General features: G+C 38.9%; 8 protein-coding genes across 8 annotated transcripts; 5 read left to right on the top strand and 3 right to left on the bottom strand.

Annotated features, from left to right (window-relative positions):
* Window positions 1-3,198: 3,198 nt before the first annotated feature.
* On the top strand, window positions 3,199-5,064 carry BRETT_004464 (uncharacterized protein; the record flags this gene model as incomplete). Its single annotated transcript, XM_041282960.1, has 1 exon — window positions 3,199-5,064. The coding sequence occupies one exon, from the start codon at window positions 3,199-3,201 to the stop codon at window positions 5,062-5,064; it is 1,866 nt and encodes a 621-aa protein (XP_041135736.1).
* A 65-nt stretch (window positions 5,065-5,129) lies between these two features.
* BRETT_004465 (uncharacterized protein) lies at window positions 5,130-7,396 on the bottom strand (the record flags this gene model as incomplete). The annotated part of the gene is made up of 2 exons (XM_041282961.1): window positions 5,130-7,283; window positions 7,367-7,396. 2 exons carry the CDS (start codon window positions 7,394-7,396, stop codon window positions 5,130-5,132), a joined length of 2,184 nt encoding a protein of 727 aa, XP_041135737.1.
* A 402-nt stretch (window positions 7,397-7,798) lies between these two features.
* On the bottom strand, window positions 7,799-8,438 carry NTF2 (Nuclear transport factor 2; the record flags this gene model as incomplete). The annotated part of the gene is made up of 2 exons (XM_041282962.1): window positions 7,799-8,080; window positions 8,346-8,438. 2 exons carry the CDS (start codon window positions 8,436-8,438, stop codon window positions 7,799-7,801), a joined length of 375 nt encoding a protein of 124 aa, XP_041135738.1.
* A 222-nt stretch (window positions 8,439-8,660) lies between these two features.
* BRETT_004467 (uncharacterized protein) lies at window positions 8,661-9,215 on the bottom strand (the record flags this gene model as incomplete). The annotated part of the gene is made up of 1 exon (XM_041282963.1): window positions 8,661-9,215. The coding sequence occupies one exon, from the start codon at window positions 9,213-9,215 to the stop codon at window positions 8,661-8,663; it is 555 nt and encodes a 184-aa protein (XP_041135739.1).
* A 621-nt stretch (window positions 9,216-9,836) lies between these two features.
* BRETT_004468 (uncharacterized protein) lies at window positions 9,837-12,157 on the top strand (the record flags this gene model as incomplete). Its single annotated transcript, XM_041282964.1, has 2 exons — window positions 9,837-11,832; window positions 11,943-12,157. 2 exons carry the CDS (start codon window positions 9,837-9,839, stop codon window positions 12,155-12,157), a joined length of 2,211 nt encoding a protein of 736 aa, XP_041135740.1.
* A 1,177-nt stretch (window positions 12,158-13,334) lies between these two features.
* On the top strand, window positions 13,335-16,094 carry BRETT_004469 (uncharacterized protein; the record flags this gene model as incomplete). The annotated part of the gene is made up of 1 exon (XM_041282965.1): window positions 13,335-16,094. The coding sequence occupies one exon, from the start codon at window positions 13,335-13,337 to the stop codon at window positions 16,092-16,094; it is 2,760 nt and encodes a 919-aa protein (XP_041135741.1).
* Window positions 16,095-16,677: 583 nt separating this feature from the next.
* Window positions 16,678-17,787, top strand: BRETT_004470 (uncharacterized protein; the record flags this gene model as incomplete). Its single annotated transcript, XM_041282966.1, has 1 exon — window positions 16,678-17,787. The coding sequence occupies one exon, from the start codon at window positions 16,678-16,680 to the stop codon at window positions 17,785-17,787; it is 1,110 nt and encodes a 369-aa protein (XP_041135742.1).
* A 1,099-nt stretch (window positions 17,788-18,886) lies between these two features.
* BRETT_004471 (uncharacterized protein) lies at window positions 18,887-20,059 on the top strand (the record flags this gene model as incomplete). The annotated part of the gene is made up of 1 exon (XM_041282967.1): window positions 18,887-20,059. One exon carries the CDS (start codon window positions 18,887-18,889, stop codon window positions 20,057-20,059), a length of 1,173 nt encoding a protein of 390 aa, XP_041135743.1.
* Window positions 20,060-20,122: the final 63 nt, after the last annotated feature.

A 20,122-nucleotide genomic window follows, 5' to 3' on the forward strand; every position in this document is an offset into this window, starting at 1 on the left:
TGAAATTGTGCATAGATGTTTCCAGGAACAATAGTCTACGAGGAGAAAAGACTAGACTTTTCATCTGTATCTTTGTTCATTTTGATTTATTTTTTTTTCACCTCTGTGTAAACAAAGCTTCGAATTTCACAGATCCCTGAAAAAAATGAATTCTAACCCGTGTCTTCGCGACACGTCCCTCTCCCACAAAAGCTGGCATAAGCATGTATGCGTCAAAGTAATTTTTTTATTTTGAATGCCTAACAGTACATGTTGCACTCATGGTGTTGTGCTTTATTCCAAGTCAACCGATGTATTAAAGGGGTTGAGATACAGTCAGTTTTTGTATTTTTTGTGCTTTTTTTGTTTTGTTCTTTTTGTGCTTTTTTTTTTTGTTCTTTTTGTGTATGCCACAGTTCTCTCACATTTCGTTCTTTCAGATTAATCTAAATCCTCGATCTGAAATGAAACATGCTTGCTCTAAAGACCGTGCAGGCACAGAATGGAATGCTTTTTAATTTCTGCTGCTGATTATGCTAATGCAAAAATTTTACTTTCACTAATAACTTAATTTGGTGATATAAATTCTCCAACCCCAACGGTGCAAGCGAAGTAATATCCATCCTAGTTTTTCTTTTCGGAAAATTTCCCGCATTCAGTATTTCTCGGCTAGACTCGTGCGTCTCACCACGAGATGCCCGCATTTCGAGCTTTACTGCTATTCAAATAGTGCAATTTTCAGATTTTCTGAAAGAAAAGGGGGAATGTTAAACTGGTGACAACCTTCCTTTAAAATTAAGAAGAAAGAATACTTCGCAATTAAAAGTTAGGCCATCTGTTTGTCATGCTAATTTTGAGCTTAATGTACTTTTCGCAGATTACTGTTCTTTCAATTCAAGGATTTTCTTGAAGTAAACTTTAAATTTTGAACAGAGTGTGTTGAAACAATACTTCAAATGAACAAGTACGTTTCACATAGTAAAAATGTTATTGTTATAGCAACCTTCTATGACAATGGTCAAGATATCATCCTATTTAAACTTCGAAAGACGTATGCTTCTCAGTATTCTATAAATTGTTGAATTGTCAATTTACAAATGCATGCTTGTTGTATTATGCATTTAATACACCATTCTAAATTTTATAATAGCCAATAATTTTTGAGTCTTTCTTTGAAGTATCTTAAAGCTTACTTATTGTGAAGGAACATTCCAAACTCTGTATGGAATGCTGTGTGGAATTTCCAAGTGCGGGAATTGTTTTCAAAATATGTTTCCGAATGACTCACGCTTGGTAGAAAAAATGAATTCAACTATGCCTCATAAAATTAGAATGCTGGTGACAATAATGTATATGTCTTGTAATGATTGTCATCTGTAAGGTTTCTGCTTATCTCAATTAACATAGACTTACTCCAGGTACACATTGGTTTCAAGTATTAAGCAAAACTTTGAACATATTGAGTAGTTCACTAATTATGAAAGTACAAGCATAAACGTATATTTCCAAAACCCGTTCTTTCTAGAGGTACAGCTTCTAAGATATTGCTGTGTTCATTTAGTTCACTTCAAGTTTTTAGACGAAAATACAAAATGCATTATTTTTTATTGCTTTCCAAAAAAAAATGAATAAGTTGTTTAGTGATTTCGAAACGTTTTCATAATTTGTAATTTCAGTAATGGTATCAAAGAATTTCATTAGCATTTCGATGTAGATTCAAACTAGTTTTGACAAATACTCAAAATCAAAATATTCGAAGACAACTAAAGGAAAGCATCCCATATGAAGTTTTTTCAAAAGAATACCAGGTGGTCTTTCTGAGGAATGCGATGAGTAATACCGGATGAAACTCTTGAATTATATACATTTAACCCCCTGTTAAAGTTACACTAGCATATAGAGTTTATATGTGATCAGTAAGAACTTCTTAATCTTACAATAGAAGTTCAAGTAAGATGGGTGAGGTTTGGCAAAGTTTAGAAATGCTTCAATTAAATAATATGGGCGAAACATACTTCTTTCCTTCTTAAATATCTAATAGAATAGAATAATCATGGTCATTCATAATTTTATTTTTCTCAACGAAATAAAAATACATTATGAAATGATTAGCATCTTTCTATCATAGTATTTTCCCAAAGAATGAGTCCAAAATTTGGACTCACATACTACGCTGCAGCAAAAACCGTTTTCTGCAAATATTTCAATAATAATAAAAACCATTATTTGAAACCGCTTCACTTCAAAGTGCTACTTTGCACTTTAATCATTACAAATATCATGAGACATGGAAATAAAGGATTTAACTTGCTTGTTACGTGTGACATGTCGCGCAATAAAATAACCTAATATGAGCCCTCAGGCCCAAATCAAGAAATTCCCAACAGCGTAGAAAATAGTCCCAAATCGACGGGTCGAAAACGCAAAAAAATAATATGCCTGTGATCAGAAAGAAATTTGTCGGTGGTGTGGATATTGTTCTGCAGCTTTAATCATTGCAAAGGTCAAGTTTGCAGCATTGTAATCAACCGATCAAGAAAGTTGTTGCATAACTAGAACAATAATAAGCCATTGTCTCTTTTTCATGAACAGCCTTTCTTTAAAAATAGTTTCAGTAAAATTCAAGAATTACAATCATGCGGACCGGTGGTATTTCGATCAACAAATACATACATGATGCGATGCTAAAATCTGCCAATCGAAGCCCGATTAGAATAATCTATGTTAGTATTGGCTCATTTGGGACCAAATGCATCTTATCGCGGAAAATTGATTCCGGTGAAAAACGAAAAATAAAGAAAAAATAACAACGCTCGCTGGTTCTTATGTGGCTCCCAAATTTACATTGTTTTAACTATTGGTGCTCACTTTCCCGTTGAAGTGTCCGAGATACGGTTGACAGCTTGCAGATTAATGAAATTATAAGTTAATTCGATAGTTTAGGGGCCAATGAAATAAGAAGTCGGATTCAAAGATCATGAAGGAGGAAAAAATCATAAGACCCAGATCGCGTGTAAGAAGAGCGTAAGTAGAATGTACAAAACTAATATTTTCATCTGAAAGGGTGTACTAACTGGATACAGCTGTGTTTACTGCATCAAACGGAAAGTCAAGTGCTCGGGGGAGCAACCTTGTCAGCACTGTAAGGCTACAAAGCAGCAGTGCATCTATACACCATACAAAAGACGGATCTCCATTCTTTATTCCAGGTACCAGGATATGAAAGAAGACATAACTAAACTACAGGCTGAACTAGTGGAATTGAAGAGTCTAAATTCACAGCAGAACTTGTTAAGACAAACAGCAGATGGATCCACATTATCGACCCTACCAACATCGGGGGTTACTATAGGACCAGGTTACGTTTCAGGATCATCGGATGGAATAGTGACGAAACTTGCAGAAATGCAACATCCTCATATGAATTTAGGAGTCAGAGTTGCTCCAGACACGCTTCAAAGTTCGAGCGAGATGAAGGATGAGATCGATAACTGCGGACAGATGTTACAACATTTGATGAAAAGTCTAACACTAAAAGATGCGTTGCGACTAATAGACCAATGCCACTTTTACCTGAATGATATTTACTTCCCATACGATGTGCGGCTTCTGAAGTTGAAGCTTCAAAGATATTACAGACCGGTGACTCACTTCACATCCTTCTTACAAGAGGAAAAAACATATTTCAAGCCATTGGTTCTTTTGACGATTGCCTTGGGAAAGAGATACTTCGGGGAGTCGGACAGCATGACTCAGTCTTTGGTTTCATACTCATTAATGCTCATCAGTCCCATTGTAAATCTCAAATCTCAGAGCGAGAACTATCTGGTCGTTTCCGTGTATACCATGGCCAGTTTCTATTTTCGATCTATGAATTTGGAAGATGATGCAATCATGTATTCTAATTTGGCCCTTCAATTTGCCATGCATATAAATCTTCATCGCTTTAAAAGAGAGAACAAGCTTCAGGAGGAAATCAAGTCCAGGGTCATGTGGGTGAGCTTCGGAACAAACAGAACGCTTTCTGCCAAAATGGGAAATCCATTTATTTTAAGCGCCAAGCAGATCACCAGACCGTTGCCAAAAATAATTTCGTATGATGAAGAAGGAAACATCATACCTAGAGAGGACGGGTACTCTTTGCAGGACAGATGCCCAAATGAGGAGGACTTTCAGTTTTATATAAGGCTCACCCGTGTGGCGGAACAGATTTGCAAAGTCATATATTCACAGAAGTCACCACAAAACTTGATGTCGAATCTCGAGGACATCATTCAGAAGTTGATTTCTTGGAATTCCACCCTACCGGAAAACTATCGTTTTGACAAAACGTCTAGTACGAAAGATTCCAAGAAGAGAAGGTTGATATGCTCTTTGCACTTAAACTACTGCTTTTGCATTCATTTGACCACAATTCCAGTCCTCTACAGCTTTGTCGAGCAGAAGAAAAAGGCACAGGACCAGGTTCCGGCAATAAATCAGAATCTAACGGAACTCATCACAATATGCATTAATGCTGCCGAAATGACGGTGAACATCTTGATGGATCTTAATAAGGAAAGGTCGTTGGCACTATTTGGTGTCATGGACTTGGACTACCTATATAGTGCGGCATTGGCCTTTTTCATGTGCGGAGATGTTCTTTCCATTAGAACGGCAGAAAACAAGAAATCGCTTGGATCATGCTTACTATTGCTAGGGGAGATGTCTGGAAATGGCAACGATTCTGCAAAAATGAAGTACCAAAGGCTGTTGGATTTGATTAATACCTACAGAAAGCAAAATCCTAAGCCTAAGGAATTGATAGAAATGGATCCTACAACTGAAAGTTCGATCGTTCTGGATGACATGGCTAATACTGATGATCCAGATATCGCAAATGCTCCAGGATCACCACCTCCGCTTGGTGATGAGTCCCGCACGCTCGAAAATGCCAGATTTATGGATGGCAGTGTTTTGGAGACCTTCCAAGGGTTAACCAATTCAGATCTTAATATTTGGGAAGATGGTTACAGGAATCTTCAACAGGTGGATTCTTACTGGGATGAGTTTCAAAGAAGTTTGTTTGACGGAAGCATACTTTAGGCACGTTGCATACATTCATATTGTACACGTATATAAATATGAAATAAAGGGTTTGGATATCATTATTACTGTTCAACTTCTTTTTCGGCTGAAGGCGCATCTTTAGACTCCCTTGTAGTGATATCGGCCTGCTTATGTAAACTTTCTGATATTTCCGTATTGCTGAAAGCACTGTCTTTAGAATTGTCTTCTTCAAAGTCAACCTGCTCATCTTTTACACCTGCATTATTGCCATTTGCACATTTACCTTTCTGCGCACACTCAATTTCAGATACGTCTGCTTGTTCATCTAGAGAATCCGAACGTGATTCCAAATTGGCAGAAGAACTTTGGGTAACCGTTTCATCCAAAGAAGGTATATTACTTTCCAAACCCACATGCACTGTATCTTCACTGCTCTCAATCTGCGTACCATCTTCGTTATTTGTATAATTTTTCTGCTCATCCGTAACGGTTTGATGCTCAGCAATATGCTTATTAGGCACAATTTTCGGACCTTCTCCTTCTGCATCTGTTGATTTGACACCATTATCCCCTGGTTTGATATCATCATCCTCTGCTTTGATAACATCATCCTCTGCTTTGATAACATCATCCTCTGCTTTGATAACATCATCCTCTGCTTTGATACCATCATCCTCTGCTTTGATATCACTATCATCTGGCCTAGTACTATCACCCTCATTCTTCATTTCCGGATCCTCGAAGTCCATCTTCCAGCTGTCCTCGGCAAAAACAGTAAATTTGGTCTTGGTTCCTAGAGTTTCGTCGTTTACCTCAACAACATTTCCAACAGATTTAGGAAGTCTTCTTCCCCGAGGAGCACGAGCTCTTCTTCTTGCACCTAATTGCCTACTTTGCGGCTTACTAAGCTCCTTCTTACCAGAGTCAGATCGAGAAACCGGCATCTGGGATTTCACCTCCGGCAATACCATACCAGGTAAAGGTATACCGTTCATCTTCATTCCGAACATACTGTTCAACTTGCTAGAAAACTGCTCCCTCGAGGCATCTTTTTCCGGCTCATGGTTATCATAACTTGCAGATGCCAGATCATGCTTCCTTGGTCTATGTGAAGGAAGAACCGGGGCACGCTTATTAAGAAATCCCAGATCATGCTCTTGCTGCTGTTGAAGCATAGCCTGAAACTGTGCTATCTTAGATGATGGCTTTTTAGGAACCATAGGACGTTTCTTCTTAGGTTTTGGTGGCTGGACCTTCTTCTCCAACGAGATTTCGGATATGGTCTTAGATTTTTTCACAGAAGACACATTTTGCGACAAATCAGCTTCAGGGTTCTCTGTTTTCGATTTTACAGCATCAATCTTGTCTATATGTACAGCTTTCCGCTCCTTAAGATCATCACCGTCTGTATTTGCAGGCAGCAAAACACTACTTAGCTTCAAATCACCTTTGGCATTATCATCATATCTTCTTGGGGTTGGAACTTTTGAAGAACACGTGTTTTCTTGGTCCAACACGTTTCTCTCTGGGTTCATTTCGGAAGCGTCATTAGAGTCGTTAGTGTCATCTTTAATGGAAATAGGAGACTCAGGGCTCTTTTTGTACATATCAATAACCGTATCGTATCCCGACTCCGAATTTGTCGAAACGGTAGTGCTTTTCCTTGGAATAGAGCAATTCAAGCTTGCTGGTGTATCGTTAACAACTGCATTAAATGAAATATCGTCAGTCAATTTCCGTTCTTTAGGCAATAACGTGCTAACATCCTGAATATGTTTATCATCGCTCTCTGATTCATCTGCGTGATGCTCATCATTGTAATTTAGCTCACTTTCAGTCTGATCATTGATAATCTGCTCACTCACAATCTGATCACTCTCTCCCTTGCGCAATTCGTCATGTGCTTTATTCCCACTTCTTAGATGCCCTTTTGGATGGTGTGATGGTATTTTTGGGATTGATGGTTCTTCTGTTGACAATATTTTTTTTATAGATGGTCGACTTTTAGGCATTTGCGGAGATTTACGTTCTGCCTTTTCAGTATCAGATATATTCTTGGCATTATTATCATTCTCAACTGCTTCTTCAACATCTAAATATGGGTGCTCAATCCTCTTTTCAAGTTGTGGCCTGTGTGATAAAATCTTATGTTGATCACCGGCCACTTCACTATTTTGCTCAATTGGTTTTGTGTCAACTTCTATTTCTTCAATGCCGGTTTTATTATCAGCAGATGCTACCCTGTGTCTAGGTCTCTATATATATTGCAATGAAAGCATAGCTGTTAGTAAAAGGAATCTCAATACATCCTATCCAGATTACTAGCAAAGTTGCTTACGTGTTTTGGCAACGTTGGAATTTTGTCCATTATGAACTCCTTACTATTTGAAAGTCGCTTCTGAATTTGTTTGAAGACAAATTGCACTTAATCGAAAACTAAGTTTTGGGAGCTATGTGATCACAGCTGAAGATAAATTATGGCATCTTTAAATAAAAAAAATATATATATATTTTTTCCTCGTTGGCAATTAGAATTCGAATCCTGGCGTTTTTCGAACCGGAAAATACGGTATTAGCACATTTTGAATACAGAACACTACTCTGAAATATTTCTACGGTCAACTCAATCATGATAACTCCGACCCTAATATTCAAAATAAGTGAAGAGTAAAAAAGTATATAGCTATTTGCACATGTCCGAACACAGATAATTCACCACCGTACCAGACATGCAATCAGAGAGGATCAACAGTAATTTAATCCAAAAAGTTCAACCGTAGTTTAATCTGAAAAGATCGTTTAGAACATAGTATGATCCACTGTCAGGAATCAAGTGGAAACACTGGGAGTATCTTTGTGGTCTTTGCTCCTCATCAACAAGAAGTTCTCCTGTGACCATAACCAAAACATCACCATTAGGAGAAGCAGGTTGAGCATCAAGAGTAGATATTCTATGAGAGACCTTTGCAAATGGAAGGCTTGCAAGTTTTTCAACAATGGCGGCTGCACCCTGAGTCTGTGTAGACTCAAACGTCATCATGGACGAGTCTCTCTAAATAAAGGGGGTGTGATGTTAGTAAACATAAACGAGAAGACAAGACACCAAGAAAAGTTAACAGTATTGAAAATATAGTCAAAACAAGAGCATCCAAGCAAAGGCAAAGGTATCAAAACAAAGGTATCAAAACAAAGGTATCGAAACAAGAGCATGAAAACAAGAGCCTCAAAACAAAAGCATCCAAACAAAAGCATCCAAACAAAAGTATCAAAACATAACTTCATTGGTTTCAAACTAAAGCTTCCTGCAATATACTTACGTAAAGGTTTCCTAACTGAGATCTGTCCTTGTCGAATTGATCATAGTAGAAATTGCAGAACTGCTGTGCCAATGCATTAAAATCGACCGACATCTTTGTACTAAAATCAGATATCCGAGTGAACTGTCCAATTATATACCAAGAATTACAAAATACGCTACTTGTCAAAGCATGAGTGACAGATGCACGGTTTTTCGATTTAGGTAGGATGGGGAGAGAGGAGACAAAAAAAAAAAAAAAAAAAAAAAAATTCTCAAATATTCCACGACGACAACATTCTTCGCCCGAAATAGACGCGTCGATACAGCTGTCAAACTACCACGCCATCTTTCCCAATAGAAGCTCATTCTTAACCGTTTCTTCATTCAATCTTCTGTAACATGGGTCGAGACTCGTGAACTCCAAGTTCTTACTCACTTTTGTCAATGAGGGCACCACAAACTGAGAGGGAAGATGTGCACCATCCTCTATTATACAGCAATCACAAATTGTACAGTCAGCATCAATTCGGCAGTCCTTACCAATGATCACCCGACTGCCGATGGCTGCACAATCCCTCAATACTGAGTTATTCCCAATAATGCACCACGAACCAATAACCATTTCAGGTGAATTGAGGGATAAGTTGACCGAACAGCCTTCCTTGAAAAAACACTGCTTACCGACTTTAAGTTCTGGTTGCCGCCTAATTCTCCCACCTGTCTTCCCATTGGTCGTTTTTGCATCTTCATCCTCTGCATCCTCCACTATGACCGTGCAATTCCGATCAATAATGGTATCTCCTTGAATTGCGATGAAACTGGAACCTTGAACCATGCATGACTTGTGTATTCGGTTGTGTGATGCCGTTTCCAGCCACTCACTATTCATTTTCGTTGGAATTTAAGCTATGTGAGCGGCGGTCCTATCTGATGTAACCGATGCAGAATATAGCCAATATTATGTTGTAGATGAGTATTATGCCCTTGACATGGGAGATATGCTTGAAATAGGTGAAAATAGACTGCCGAAATCAGAATCGATGCTATAGCAAGCTATTGATTTTGTATCAGGTGAATTGACCCGTGTGAGGGAACTCGCTTAATCATCCGATGCTTTGATTGTTCCATCGTTTGTATGGTAACAAAGCCTCAAAAAAAAAGTGGATGGAAAACCTTTGTTTCGAAACGAGACTTGAATAAAAAAGTACAAAACAAAAATGAAAAAAGATCTAACAAAACAAAAAAAAAAAAGAGAATAGGGATAGCTAGGAGAGAAAAATAAATAGAATGGAAATAAGTTCAAATAACTAAGAGAGAAAAAATAAATAGTGGAATAAAAAATGAAATATAAAAATTGAAGGAAGATGGTAACATCTATACATGCTCTAATTCGCACATGCTCAACCAATTGCCCTAAACATCAACATTATAACCATCAAGATCCCAACCAGCCATTTATCTGCATCATTACCATTCGGCAAATAGATCATAGAGCTTTAACGGTACTGAAATGACTAGTCTTGAGAGCTCTGGCACAAGGAGAAGCTCTCTTCCTGATTCGGCATTGGGATCAATACTTACATCTCAGACGATGCCCGTGTCTTCAACATCTGAGAAAAAAGCCCATAAAGTCCGACTTTTAAAAAACGGTATTGCGAGACCAACAATATATGAAAAGCAATTTGGCGAGTCCCTCAAGTTCAGATCGGCTCAATTGGAGAAGGTTATGGATATGGGCCCTGCAGATTTGGTGCACATATCACGATATCACAGACATTCAAAGCAGGAGGAGGGCGAGTATCATTACTGCATTGGCATAGACACATCTTCTTTGATTCAGCCCTTCATATATCTGCAGACGGTGGTATTGAGTGAAAAATCAAAGGGCACCGAAAAGCATCCCGAAATCGGCACATACTGCTGTTACAACTGCTTTCGGCATGGTGATTTACACATCAGGCATTCGTTCCCCGGTGCAGCGGCTCCATTGGTCCAATTTTTCCCCTGCGACAGCAAGAAAGTCATGATAACACTAAATACCGAGGAAACAGACTTGGCTGGATCCATTTGGAGGGAGACTTACGTTTCAGGACTCGTAAGGGCAATTCTATTCTCCGATTCCATCGAGCGACAACTTCCCGGAATGTGCAAATTCAACCCGGTTCCATCAACTAAGGATGCCAAAGAGGCTGTCAACCTAATGTGCTCCATGTTACCAAAGGGTCCGATACTTGGATGCAACGATATAACAAACAGCCCGACTCTTTGCGAGAACTATCTTGTGGAGGCCCTTTTGCAGTTGTTGAAGCTTGTGCAACTTCACGATTTGGCGTTGCAGAACATAGAATCGTTGGAAGAAAACAGCCAGTTTGACTTTTCGGTGTTGAAAGCTCAGATCTTGCTTGATAAAGGCGAGCAACAGAACGCTGTTAGATTAATGTACGACGTCCTAAAGACGCACTCGCGAAACGGGTGGATGCTACAAAAGCAGGCAGAGTTTTTGCTTGGCAAGAACAGACCAGATTTGGCGTTGATCCCTTCAATGAAAGCTGTCGAGTGCTTGCCCACGGAATTTAGATGTTGGCGGACTTTGATCAAGACATACATCCTCCAGAAAGATTTCAAGAATGCACTTCTCACGCTGAACTCCTCGCCAATGTATTCAAACAGGAAGAAGGACACGTATCCAGCCTTAAAGCCCAAAGATTTCAACTTTCTGTATCCTTCAGAAGGTAAAATACCAAGCGTGTGGCAGGACTGCGAGACATTCGGCTGTATATCCGGGTATGGAGGTATTGTGGAGTTCTCACCGGCCAATCAGATCAACTCCTTGTCTCCTCTGCATGCCGAGGTGTACGAGCAGACTAAATTACAGGCCACATTTAAAGAAGCATACAATCTTTTGGCAATAATGACCAGACAGCTTGGTTGGACAGAGCTTCTTCGAATCAGATCCGAGATTTTTGTCATGGACGATGAGTACAATGCATCGGTTGAAATGGAGAAAAAGAAAGAGCTGGATCGCAACCTTGCCGCACAAAGGGCCACCGGCTTAGAACTCAAGGCCAGAATTGATGGCAGCAGCAGCAACTCATCCACAAATGGCACCAGCGGCGAAACAACATCGAGAAGCACAAGCAAGAACTCTGCAAACTCGCTTTCACGGATATCGACAAGGTTCAGAAAGAAATGGCTGAGTGAGCGTTGGCTTGATTCGCTATTCTTGATATTCTACGAGAACATGAAGAGTGTTTTGATATGGGAGAACGAAAGGCGCGGCCAGGATGAAATTGAGCATTCTGCCTTGGAGTGGGAGCTCATTGGCAACGAGTGCTTCGATGTTCATCATTACGAAAGTGGGGTGGTACCTTTTCAAACCTCACTGGGTGATCGCTTTAGCGTGTTTGGATGCATAAGGCTTTTGAGGTATTACTTGTTGTACACGCAGAATCTGCAACAGTTCCGGATTTTGAACAGGTACGATAAGATGAAGATTTCAAAGTATAGTGAGCTGTCGCCATATAGCTTTCGGAAAACTTCGTTTTAACGCTTGTGTGTAAGTTAATTAGTTGGAACTATCGTTATTACGGCGAATTTTCCGTTCTTTGTTTGGAAGTCTTGCGTCAGCTTATGAATTTGACTGACAGCGATTCGACATTCATCAAAAGCAAAATTGCCGTTTTGTTTAGCGAGGAGAAGAGTGTTGATAAAGAGGGTGATAAACTGATGTCACCTAAAAAGGAGGGCAGGAGAGCCAGCATGGAGAGATGTAGAGGTGTTTCTGTGATTGCAGATCGTCTTATTGCATGGTTAGAACAGTTTAATGATTGAAGAAAGCACATTTAAGCATTTCTCTAGGGCTGGGACCGGAGATGGCGGATTTCTGCATAATTGAACTGCCTTTAGCGAATTATATTATAAATAGAGGATACTGCTATATATCCTTATGCATTATGGTCTACTTGATTTAGTTGATTATTTACAGTAATGTAAAACGTGTTGGATTTGTACATAAATGTTTACCGTATAAATAAAAATGGCTAGAGTGAAAGAGCCTAGCTGATTACGCATTGCCTATTTGAGCGCTTATTTTTCGCTGCATACTGTAGGTACATGGCGCTTACTGTAATTTGCATTACCGTTAATGCAATAAAGTGCTTTAGTTTGTTATTTTGTTAGCTTTATTTTTCTTGCTTCCTTCCGTTTGCTTGCATAAATAATGCGATGAAGAAGTACCAGCAAAAGTTGAATTGCTCCCCATAAAGTAGAATTTCGGCACATATCTTGACTCCTCCTGAACATGTTTTTAATGTCTACTACGTAATGTAGAAAATACATATCTTCAAAATTATTTATATACAACTTCACTCCAGACTTACACATTTATACTCAGGCATCTTTAAGAGTGGAGGTAACGACCTGAAATGAAAACACAAAAGGTGTCTGGAAACCACTACTGATTTAATTTGTGCTTGTATCGAACACGCGACCGAGATCCAACCCCTGAAATTCTCACTCAAGGGACGGGAGAAAAATCTTCTCTCATTATCCGGAATAATCATCTTCGTCATATTTTATATTTTGATTTTTTTTGTGAGGTCTGCCCTTGCCAAAAGAACATTTTATCAGACCATCGGAACTTAAAATTCGGACTGTAAATATCATTTTCCGAATTATAAACCTTATTTTAGGTTCCAATATTACATCTTATTCAACCTATCACAGAATCAGTGTGAGAAGTAAACTATCTCAGACATCACTTGAGGCTTTTATACGTGAACATTACCAAGGCCAGACCCGATATCTCACCAAACACAGATAGATAAATACATTGAAGCCATATTGGTAGTTCCCTTTTTTTCTTGGTTATTTACATTTTCTTCAACCAACAACGGACGAAAACAGATATATGTTAATGCTTCAGTCAATCGCCAGAAACCCCTGAATCCATCGGACATCCTTTTTATATAATATAGCAACCATCCAAAGCCAACTGAGCACAAGCATCATGTCCGGATTTTGGCAGTTTGCCAACAATGATGGGTCGGGAATCGCCAGAATTTTGAAGAAGCAGAACCCGTCACTAGAAGAATTGTTAGACGAGAAAGAAACAGTTAGTCAATTACTTGCATCCAATGCGAAGCTTATTCAATACTTTCGCAGGCCGGAAATATTGGACAAACTAGTGGAGTATGTTGTGAGTGGAGATAATTACCGACGAAATGTTGATGGTGCATCATTTGATTTGTGCGAGAAAGAGCGTCAAACATCCGGGAGCGATTCTGAGAACACCAATTCAAAAAAATTAGCTTCTTCGGAAGAAACGAAAACTAATACCGAAGATTCACATGAGTCCGATTCAGATGACTCAAGCGATTCATCATCGTCCTCATTGTCATCGAATTCGTCTTCTTCAGACAGTGATGAGGACGAGGGCGAGAACGAACTTTCAGCCAGTAATAAATCAGATGAGGAATTTTCAAACCATGCCGAGATCTCGGAAAAGAGCAGTAGTGATAAGGCCTGTGATGATATGGACTGGGGATTCATGGATACGGGATCGGATGAATTGGTGGATGAAGACGAGGGTGATGATGAGAGTGAGAGTGAAACTCCCGCTGAAAAATGCTTAAGGAGGGCAGGTATAGCTGCAGAGATCCTTTCTGCTGATGTTTGGTCCTTAACGGATGCATTTATGGAAAATACAATTGCTTTAAACAATTTATGGAGCATTCTTGACAGGCCGGATCCTCTATCGATCAACATGGGTAACTATTTCATGAAAATCAACGAACACCTACTAGATATGAAGACGGCCGAGATGATAGAGTACATACATAAGGCATCCAACCTTGTTGAAGGATTTCTTCATCATATTGATACCTCACCGTTGATGGACTTTCTCTTGAAACTTATTGCCACCGATCGCCCCGAAAGCCCAACTGGTATAATAGAGTTATTGCATGATCAGGACCTGATTCCTTCTCTCGTCAATTACTTGAGTCCCGACTATTCTGCAGATTTTCAGAGTGCTGCTGCCGACTTTTTGAAAGCTTTGATTACCATATCTGCAAACAATGGTGATGATACAAGCATTGGACCCAATGAATTAACAAGGCAGCTTGTAAGTGAATCCGTGATGCAGCATTTCGTTAAGATAATGCTTCAGGGAGGATATGCACTTGCAAACGGTGTTGGAATTGTTATCGAGATAATTCGTAAGAACAACTCCGACTACGATCCAATCCCAGTCAGATATGACACAGACGATCCAGATCCTCCTACCCCACGTGATCCTATCTATCTAGGTGATATGGTGAGGATATTTTCGGAAAACATGTCCAAATTCAGCGTGCTCTTACATAAGGAGATAGACAAACCTCTCTTGACACCGATAGGCGAGATTATGCCTCTAGGATTTGAACGGTTTAAGATATGCGAGCTTACTGCGGAACTTATACATTGCTCTAATATGGCACTTCTCAATGACAGAGAAGCTTCTGAAATTGTGAAAGATAGAGATATCATAAGAAGGAAACTCACCGAGAAGCGGAAAGAGCTACTTAAGGATTCTACAGATGCCTCAAGTATACCTTGGGATGAGATTGACATCTCAGATGAAATCGCCAATCTTCATCTTTACTCACCTTCAGATCCAGCTACAAACAATGAAAATGATGGTGACACAGAAATGAACATAGATGATAATACGGGGAGGCTCAAGGCTGTGAATGCAGATAGCTATGATGATTTGAACTTGGAAGATGGAACCGAATCAGAAAAAGCATTAAGACAAAACCCAGTCGTCGGAGATCTTCTTAAGATTTCGCTGTATGATAATAAGGTAATTTGCTCTATTGTCGGCATGTTCTCGAAATTCCCATGGAACAATTTTCTGCACAATGTTGTGTTTGACATCGTTCAGCAGATATTGAATGCATCATTGCACATCGGCTATAACAAGTTCTTAGTTATAGACATATTTGATAGATGCCGGATCACTTCCATGCTACTTGAAGCGTATGATGAATGCACAAAAAATGAGCAGGAAACCGGGATAAGATTTGGTTACATGGGCCATCTGGCATTAATAGCAGAGGAGATTGTCAAGTTTGTGTCCATGAATCTGGATAATACAATTTCCTCCTCAATAATCAAGGAAGCAGTGGAAGATTCAAAGTGGAAAGATTTTGAAGATGACACGTTATCAGATATACGAAGCAAGTACAATGCAGTGCTCGGAAATGAGGGTGGTGAAATTGACGTTATTTCTCAAGATGCAGACTCAATTGATGAGGATACATTAGGTCATAATGAACTGAGAGTGATAGGCAATGAAGAAATTCCTGTGGGATCAGATGCAGATGGAATTTTAGATGAAGAAGATAGAAATGAGTATCCAGATGGTGAAAATCTATCAGCATACATAGGCGGCGATATGCAAGAGAAGGTATACCATGAGTCGAGCTTACAACTGTCCGGATATAAGGAGGATAATGCACTTGATATATCAACTAATGATGTAATTGAGGGAGATGATGCTAATGACAGAACTAATGAGGATAGGGCCAACACTGCAGAGGTTCAAAACTTACTTAAAAGAGAGCTTAAAGCGTCCACAGTTGGAATTGGGACTGAGGATACGCTTAACGAGTCAAATATTTTACAGGAAAGTCATAAACGGAAGCATATACTTTCATCTGAAGAGCATACATTTGGCCCATCTTTACAGAAAACTGCTATTGTAGCAAAACAGACACAATGTTAATAGACGACAAGAAAAAAGCAAAAAAAAAGTATATAAATTCACACATATTATTCTGTTATGACTTGGAACAACCGATGATACTGTTAATTTTTTGATCTGACGATTAGTTACATTTTAGCCGTGTTGCTATGCATTTTGGACAGTTAGGCTTTGCTCCATTAGTATTTTTTATTGCATTGTATACAGCATATTCTTGGTACGATTATCATGATAGCAACGAGTTCCTGTGATTACGTTTGTTATTATTACTTGGCAGGGATTTTTTTAATAAAAAGTTGTATGTTTTACCAAATTACCATATTTAAAGTCACAAATATTTGTATTAAAGTAAGAAAGATATTGTTTGGGAGATAATCCCAATTAGCTGTTTAGATTCTCGGAATATATTCCTCTCTCATTTTCATTAATGCTAATGAGAAAAAAAAAAAAAAAATAAAATAAAATAAAATAGAAATCAAGGGGGAAAAACAAGTAGAATAATTGTCATCAATACAGATGAACATTATGTCAAGGACGATATTTGTTTAATTGTGATAGTAAAGTGTTCAGTGGCAACCAATTTGCACAATTTGCACATAATAAAATGTCGGCAAACTATTGGGCATCGTCACAAAGAAACAAATGGCAGGTGACAAGGAAAATTATACATGATGCACGAATGTCGATAGAAGCAATTGAGAAAAAGGAATTTGGTGTGAACATAGCTTTACAAGAGTGCAAGTACGACCTGAATATGAGAATATATCTTCACCAGATGATAATCAAATTAGGGCGAAGGCTCAATTTAAGGCAATTAATCATGTCTTCTGCAGAGATATACATGACAAGGTTTCTGTTGAAGGCATCGATTAAAGAAGTGAATATTTACCTTCTTGTCGCCACTTGTATTTACGTTGCGTGCAAAATAGAAGAGTGCCCACAGCATATAAGAACAATATTGTCAGAAGCAAGACGATGTTGGCCGGAATTTATTCCAAACGACTTGACAAAGCTTGCCGAGCTTGAATTTTATCTCATTGACGAGTTGGATTGCTATCTCATAGTGTATCATCCTTACAATTCTCTTACGCAGATAGTGAACATCCTACAGGAAACGCATAATACTTCGTTAAGGGTTGAAATTACGCCAGATGAGCTTCAAGCTGCTTGGTCCATTGTCAACGATAGCTACATCTTAGATCTCCATATGATGTTTCCTCCTCATATAATAGCAGTTGCTGCATTGTACCTAACACTTCTTCTTGGTGTGGATTTGAATACTGTCGAGGGAAATACCCATCAAGCAAATTCAGTACCGAACAGTTCACACTCTGAACTTATAAAGGGCAAAAATGACACTGCTCGCTCTCCGTCAGCTTTTAATTCTCCAAATAGCAAAATGTCCCCAGTTGCTCACATGACGCCACGTATCTCTAACAACATAAAAATGCACACTGCAAAACGCGATACACAAGCAGTTTCAGAGCTCGGCAATCACAAAAGTCCCTCAGGTGCCCAAAATTACAGTTATCCCAAAAGAATAGAGGCGTTGATAAACTTTTTGGCTTCATCGAACATAAACTTGCAAGAAGTCATACAGAGCGTTCAGGAACTCCTTTCATTATATCAATCGTGGGAATTTTACGATGAGATCGCTGAAAGAAATACAGTCCACAATGCACTCATCGTGCTTAATAAGAATTATAGTGGTTGAAAGGAAATCATTACGTCACAAACATTCACACACACCACACATACACACACATTTGTTGCACTTATCAATCCAACAAGCTTTTCTATCGATCAGAAGTTATACAGTGTGGCACTGGCACTTTATATACATAGAGACTTAGACTAATATAAATTTGTACTGTTATTTTTTGGGAATGCCTGCTAAGTCGCATATTTATTATGTTGGAAAACGATCATTCGTATTGGCATTATCAGGGTACAGCGCGAAAAAAAAGTATTGTAAAGGAATTGTTGCCTGGATCAGCTGCTTGCCTATATCTGGTAATCTGCTCCTGTGGAGCATTTTCTTATTTAATCAATTTTTTTTTTTTTTTTGTTTCATTGATTTTCTTCGTTTGCAATCAGATAGAGAGATATATGTACGAGCCGCTGTGTTTCCAATTGTAAGAAAATTTCACTCGGTATTGATACTGAATCATCAGTAAGAAGCAAGATTCCCTGCAAACGATGACTAAAAGAATATCTTATGGGCTCGTATTCGCCAAAATAAAATTTATCAAAATGGCACCATAAGTGAAAATAAGCATTAAATATATAAAAGCCGGATTTGCGTACATACATGTTTATCTGCGGGTCCAAATTCTTTTCCAAATGTCGAAATATGAAATATCGTGAAATATCTTTAAGCACGCGTTTCGCATTGTCAAAATCATGGGGTGAATAATTACCGTTGTCGGTCGCTGTTTTCGTTCCTGGCTAAAAAAAATTTATTCAGTGTTTTCCTTTTTTTTTTTTTTCTCCCCGAAAATTTTCTCCTCATTACCCCAAAAACAGATCTGGAGAGGTTTCGCATGCAGATGAAAAACGCACACCCAGTTTTGTTACGATCTCAGATTATTGAATCCAGTTTTAACTTTCGAATTCCAAGGTCAGGTATATATTGGTATATTTATATATATATCTGAATATATACCATTCGTCTTCTAACATATCCAGAATTTGGTTTTTATCGCGATCATTCCTTCTGCAAAGCTGTCTTGGAATATCTAGTTATTGAGACCATAAGGATTATTCGCTCGTTTATTTTCGTATCCTTGAAAGTATACTAAATAACAGTTACTATGCCGGAAACACAAGATTATTCCCCCGGAACCATGGAAGGTGGCTCTGATCTAAGGATGCGTCAACATGTGGGCTCGTATGCCACAGATGAGAACAATCCAGTCAATGGTGCTATCGCTGCAGCCATTAAAAGAGAGGCTGAGAAAGCAGAAAGGGAGGAAGCAAAAATCGACATGGATAAAATGGAGCAGTCTCACCGTTTGGACAACTTGCAGATTGCTTTTTCAATCATATTCGATATTTCCGTCTTGATCGGAGTAAAGTACTTCAAGATCGAGTCCTTGACAAAGCTTTATACATTGCAGTATAAATTTCCGGACTCGGACACTTATGACCGCGGAATGGATGATGCTTACGTGATAATCAATGTTATGGTGAACTTGATGATGGTGAGAAGTATTCTCATGCGTTTTGTGTTCTCTCCCTTGGCCCACGCCGCAGGTATTCATAGCTACAAGGCCATTCAGAGATTTAAGGAGCAAGTATGGTCTCTAGCGTATTACAGTATCTCATGGATATTCGGCTTCTGTATCTACTGGGGTTCCGATTACTTTTTCAGCACATCCCAATTGTATGCCACCTGGCCACACAACCACATGTCATACCTATTTAAAATCTACTACCTAATTCAGACCGGTTGTTGGTTGCAGCAGATTATCGTGCTTAATATCGAGGACAAGCGTAAGGACTACGTCCAGATGTTCTGCCATCACATAATCACATCGATGTTGTGCATTGGCTCCTATATAACATACTTCACATGCCCTGGCCACGCAATTCTATTGCTTATGGATATAGTCGATGTGATTCTTTCTTTCTCGAAGATATTGAAGTACTCTGGATTCGGACGCATTTGCGACTACTGCTTTCTTGTATTTATGTGCAGTTGGATTGTCTTGCGTCATGGTTTCTACAACTACATTGTTTACTTCATGGCCTTCAAGTCCAGACCTCTAATGAACAGAGATTGCTCTCGTTTTCAGCCGGGTTCCGATGAAATTTGCTACACTGACGCCGAGATTGACTTGTTCGTTTTCCTTTTATCTGGATTGCAGGTCATCACCATCATATGGCTGGTGATGATCATCCGGGTTGCCATTACTGTTGTTAAGGGAAGCCCCGCTGAGGATGTGAGAAGTGATGATGAAGATGAAAAGGAAAAAGAGCAGTAATTCACATTTGTCCGTCTCTTTGGTTACTATTGTCTCTATTTCTTCTCCCACCTCCTTTGCAAT

The sequence above is a fragment of the Brettanomyces bruxellensis genome, chromosome 5, assembly GCF_011074885.1.
Source record: "Brettanomyces bruxellensis chromosome 5, complete sequence".
In the NCBI taxonomy this organism is placed as follows: Eukaryota; Fungi; Ascomycota; class Pichiomycetes; order Pichiales; family Pichiaceae; genus Brettanomyces; species Brettanomyces bruxellensis.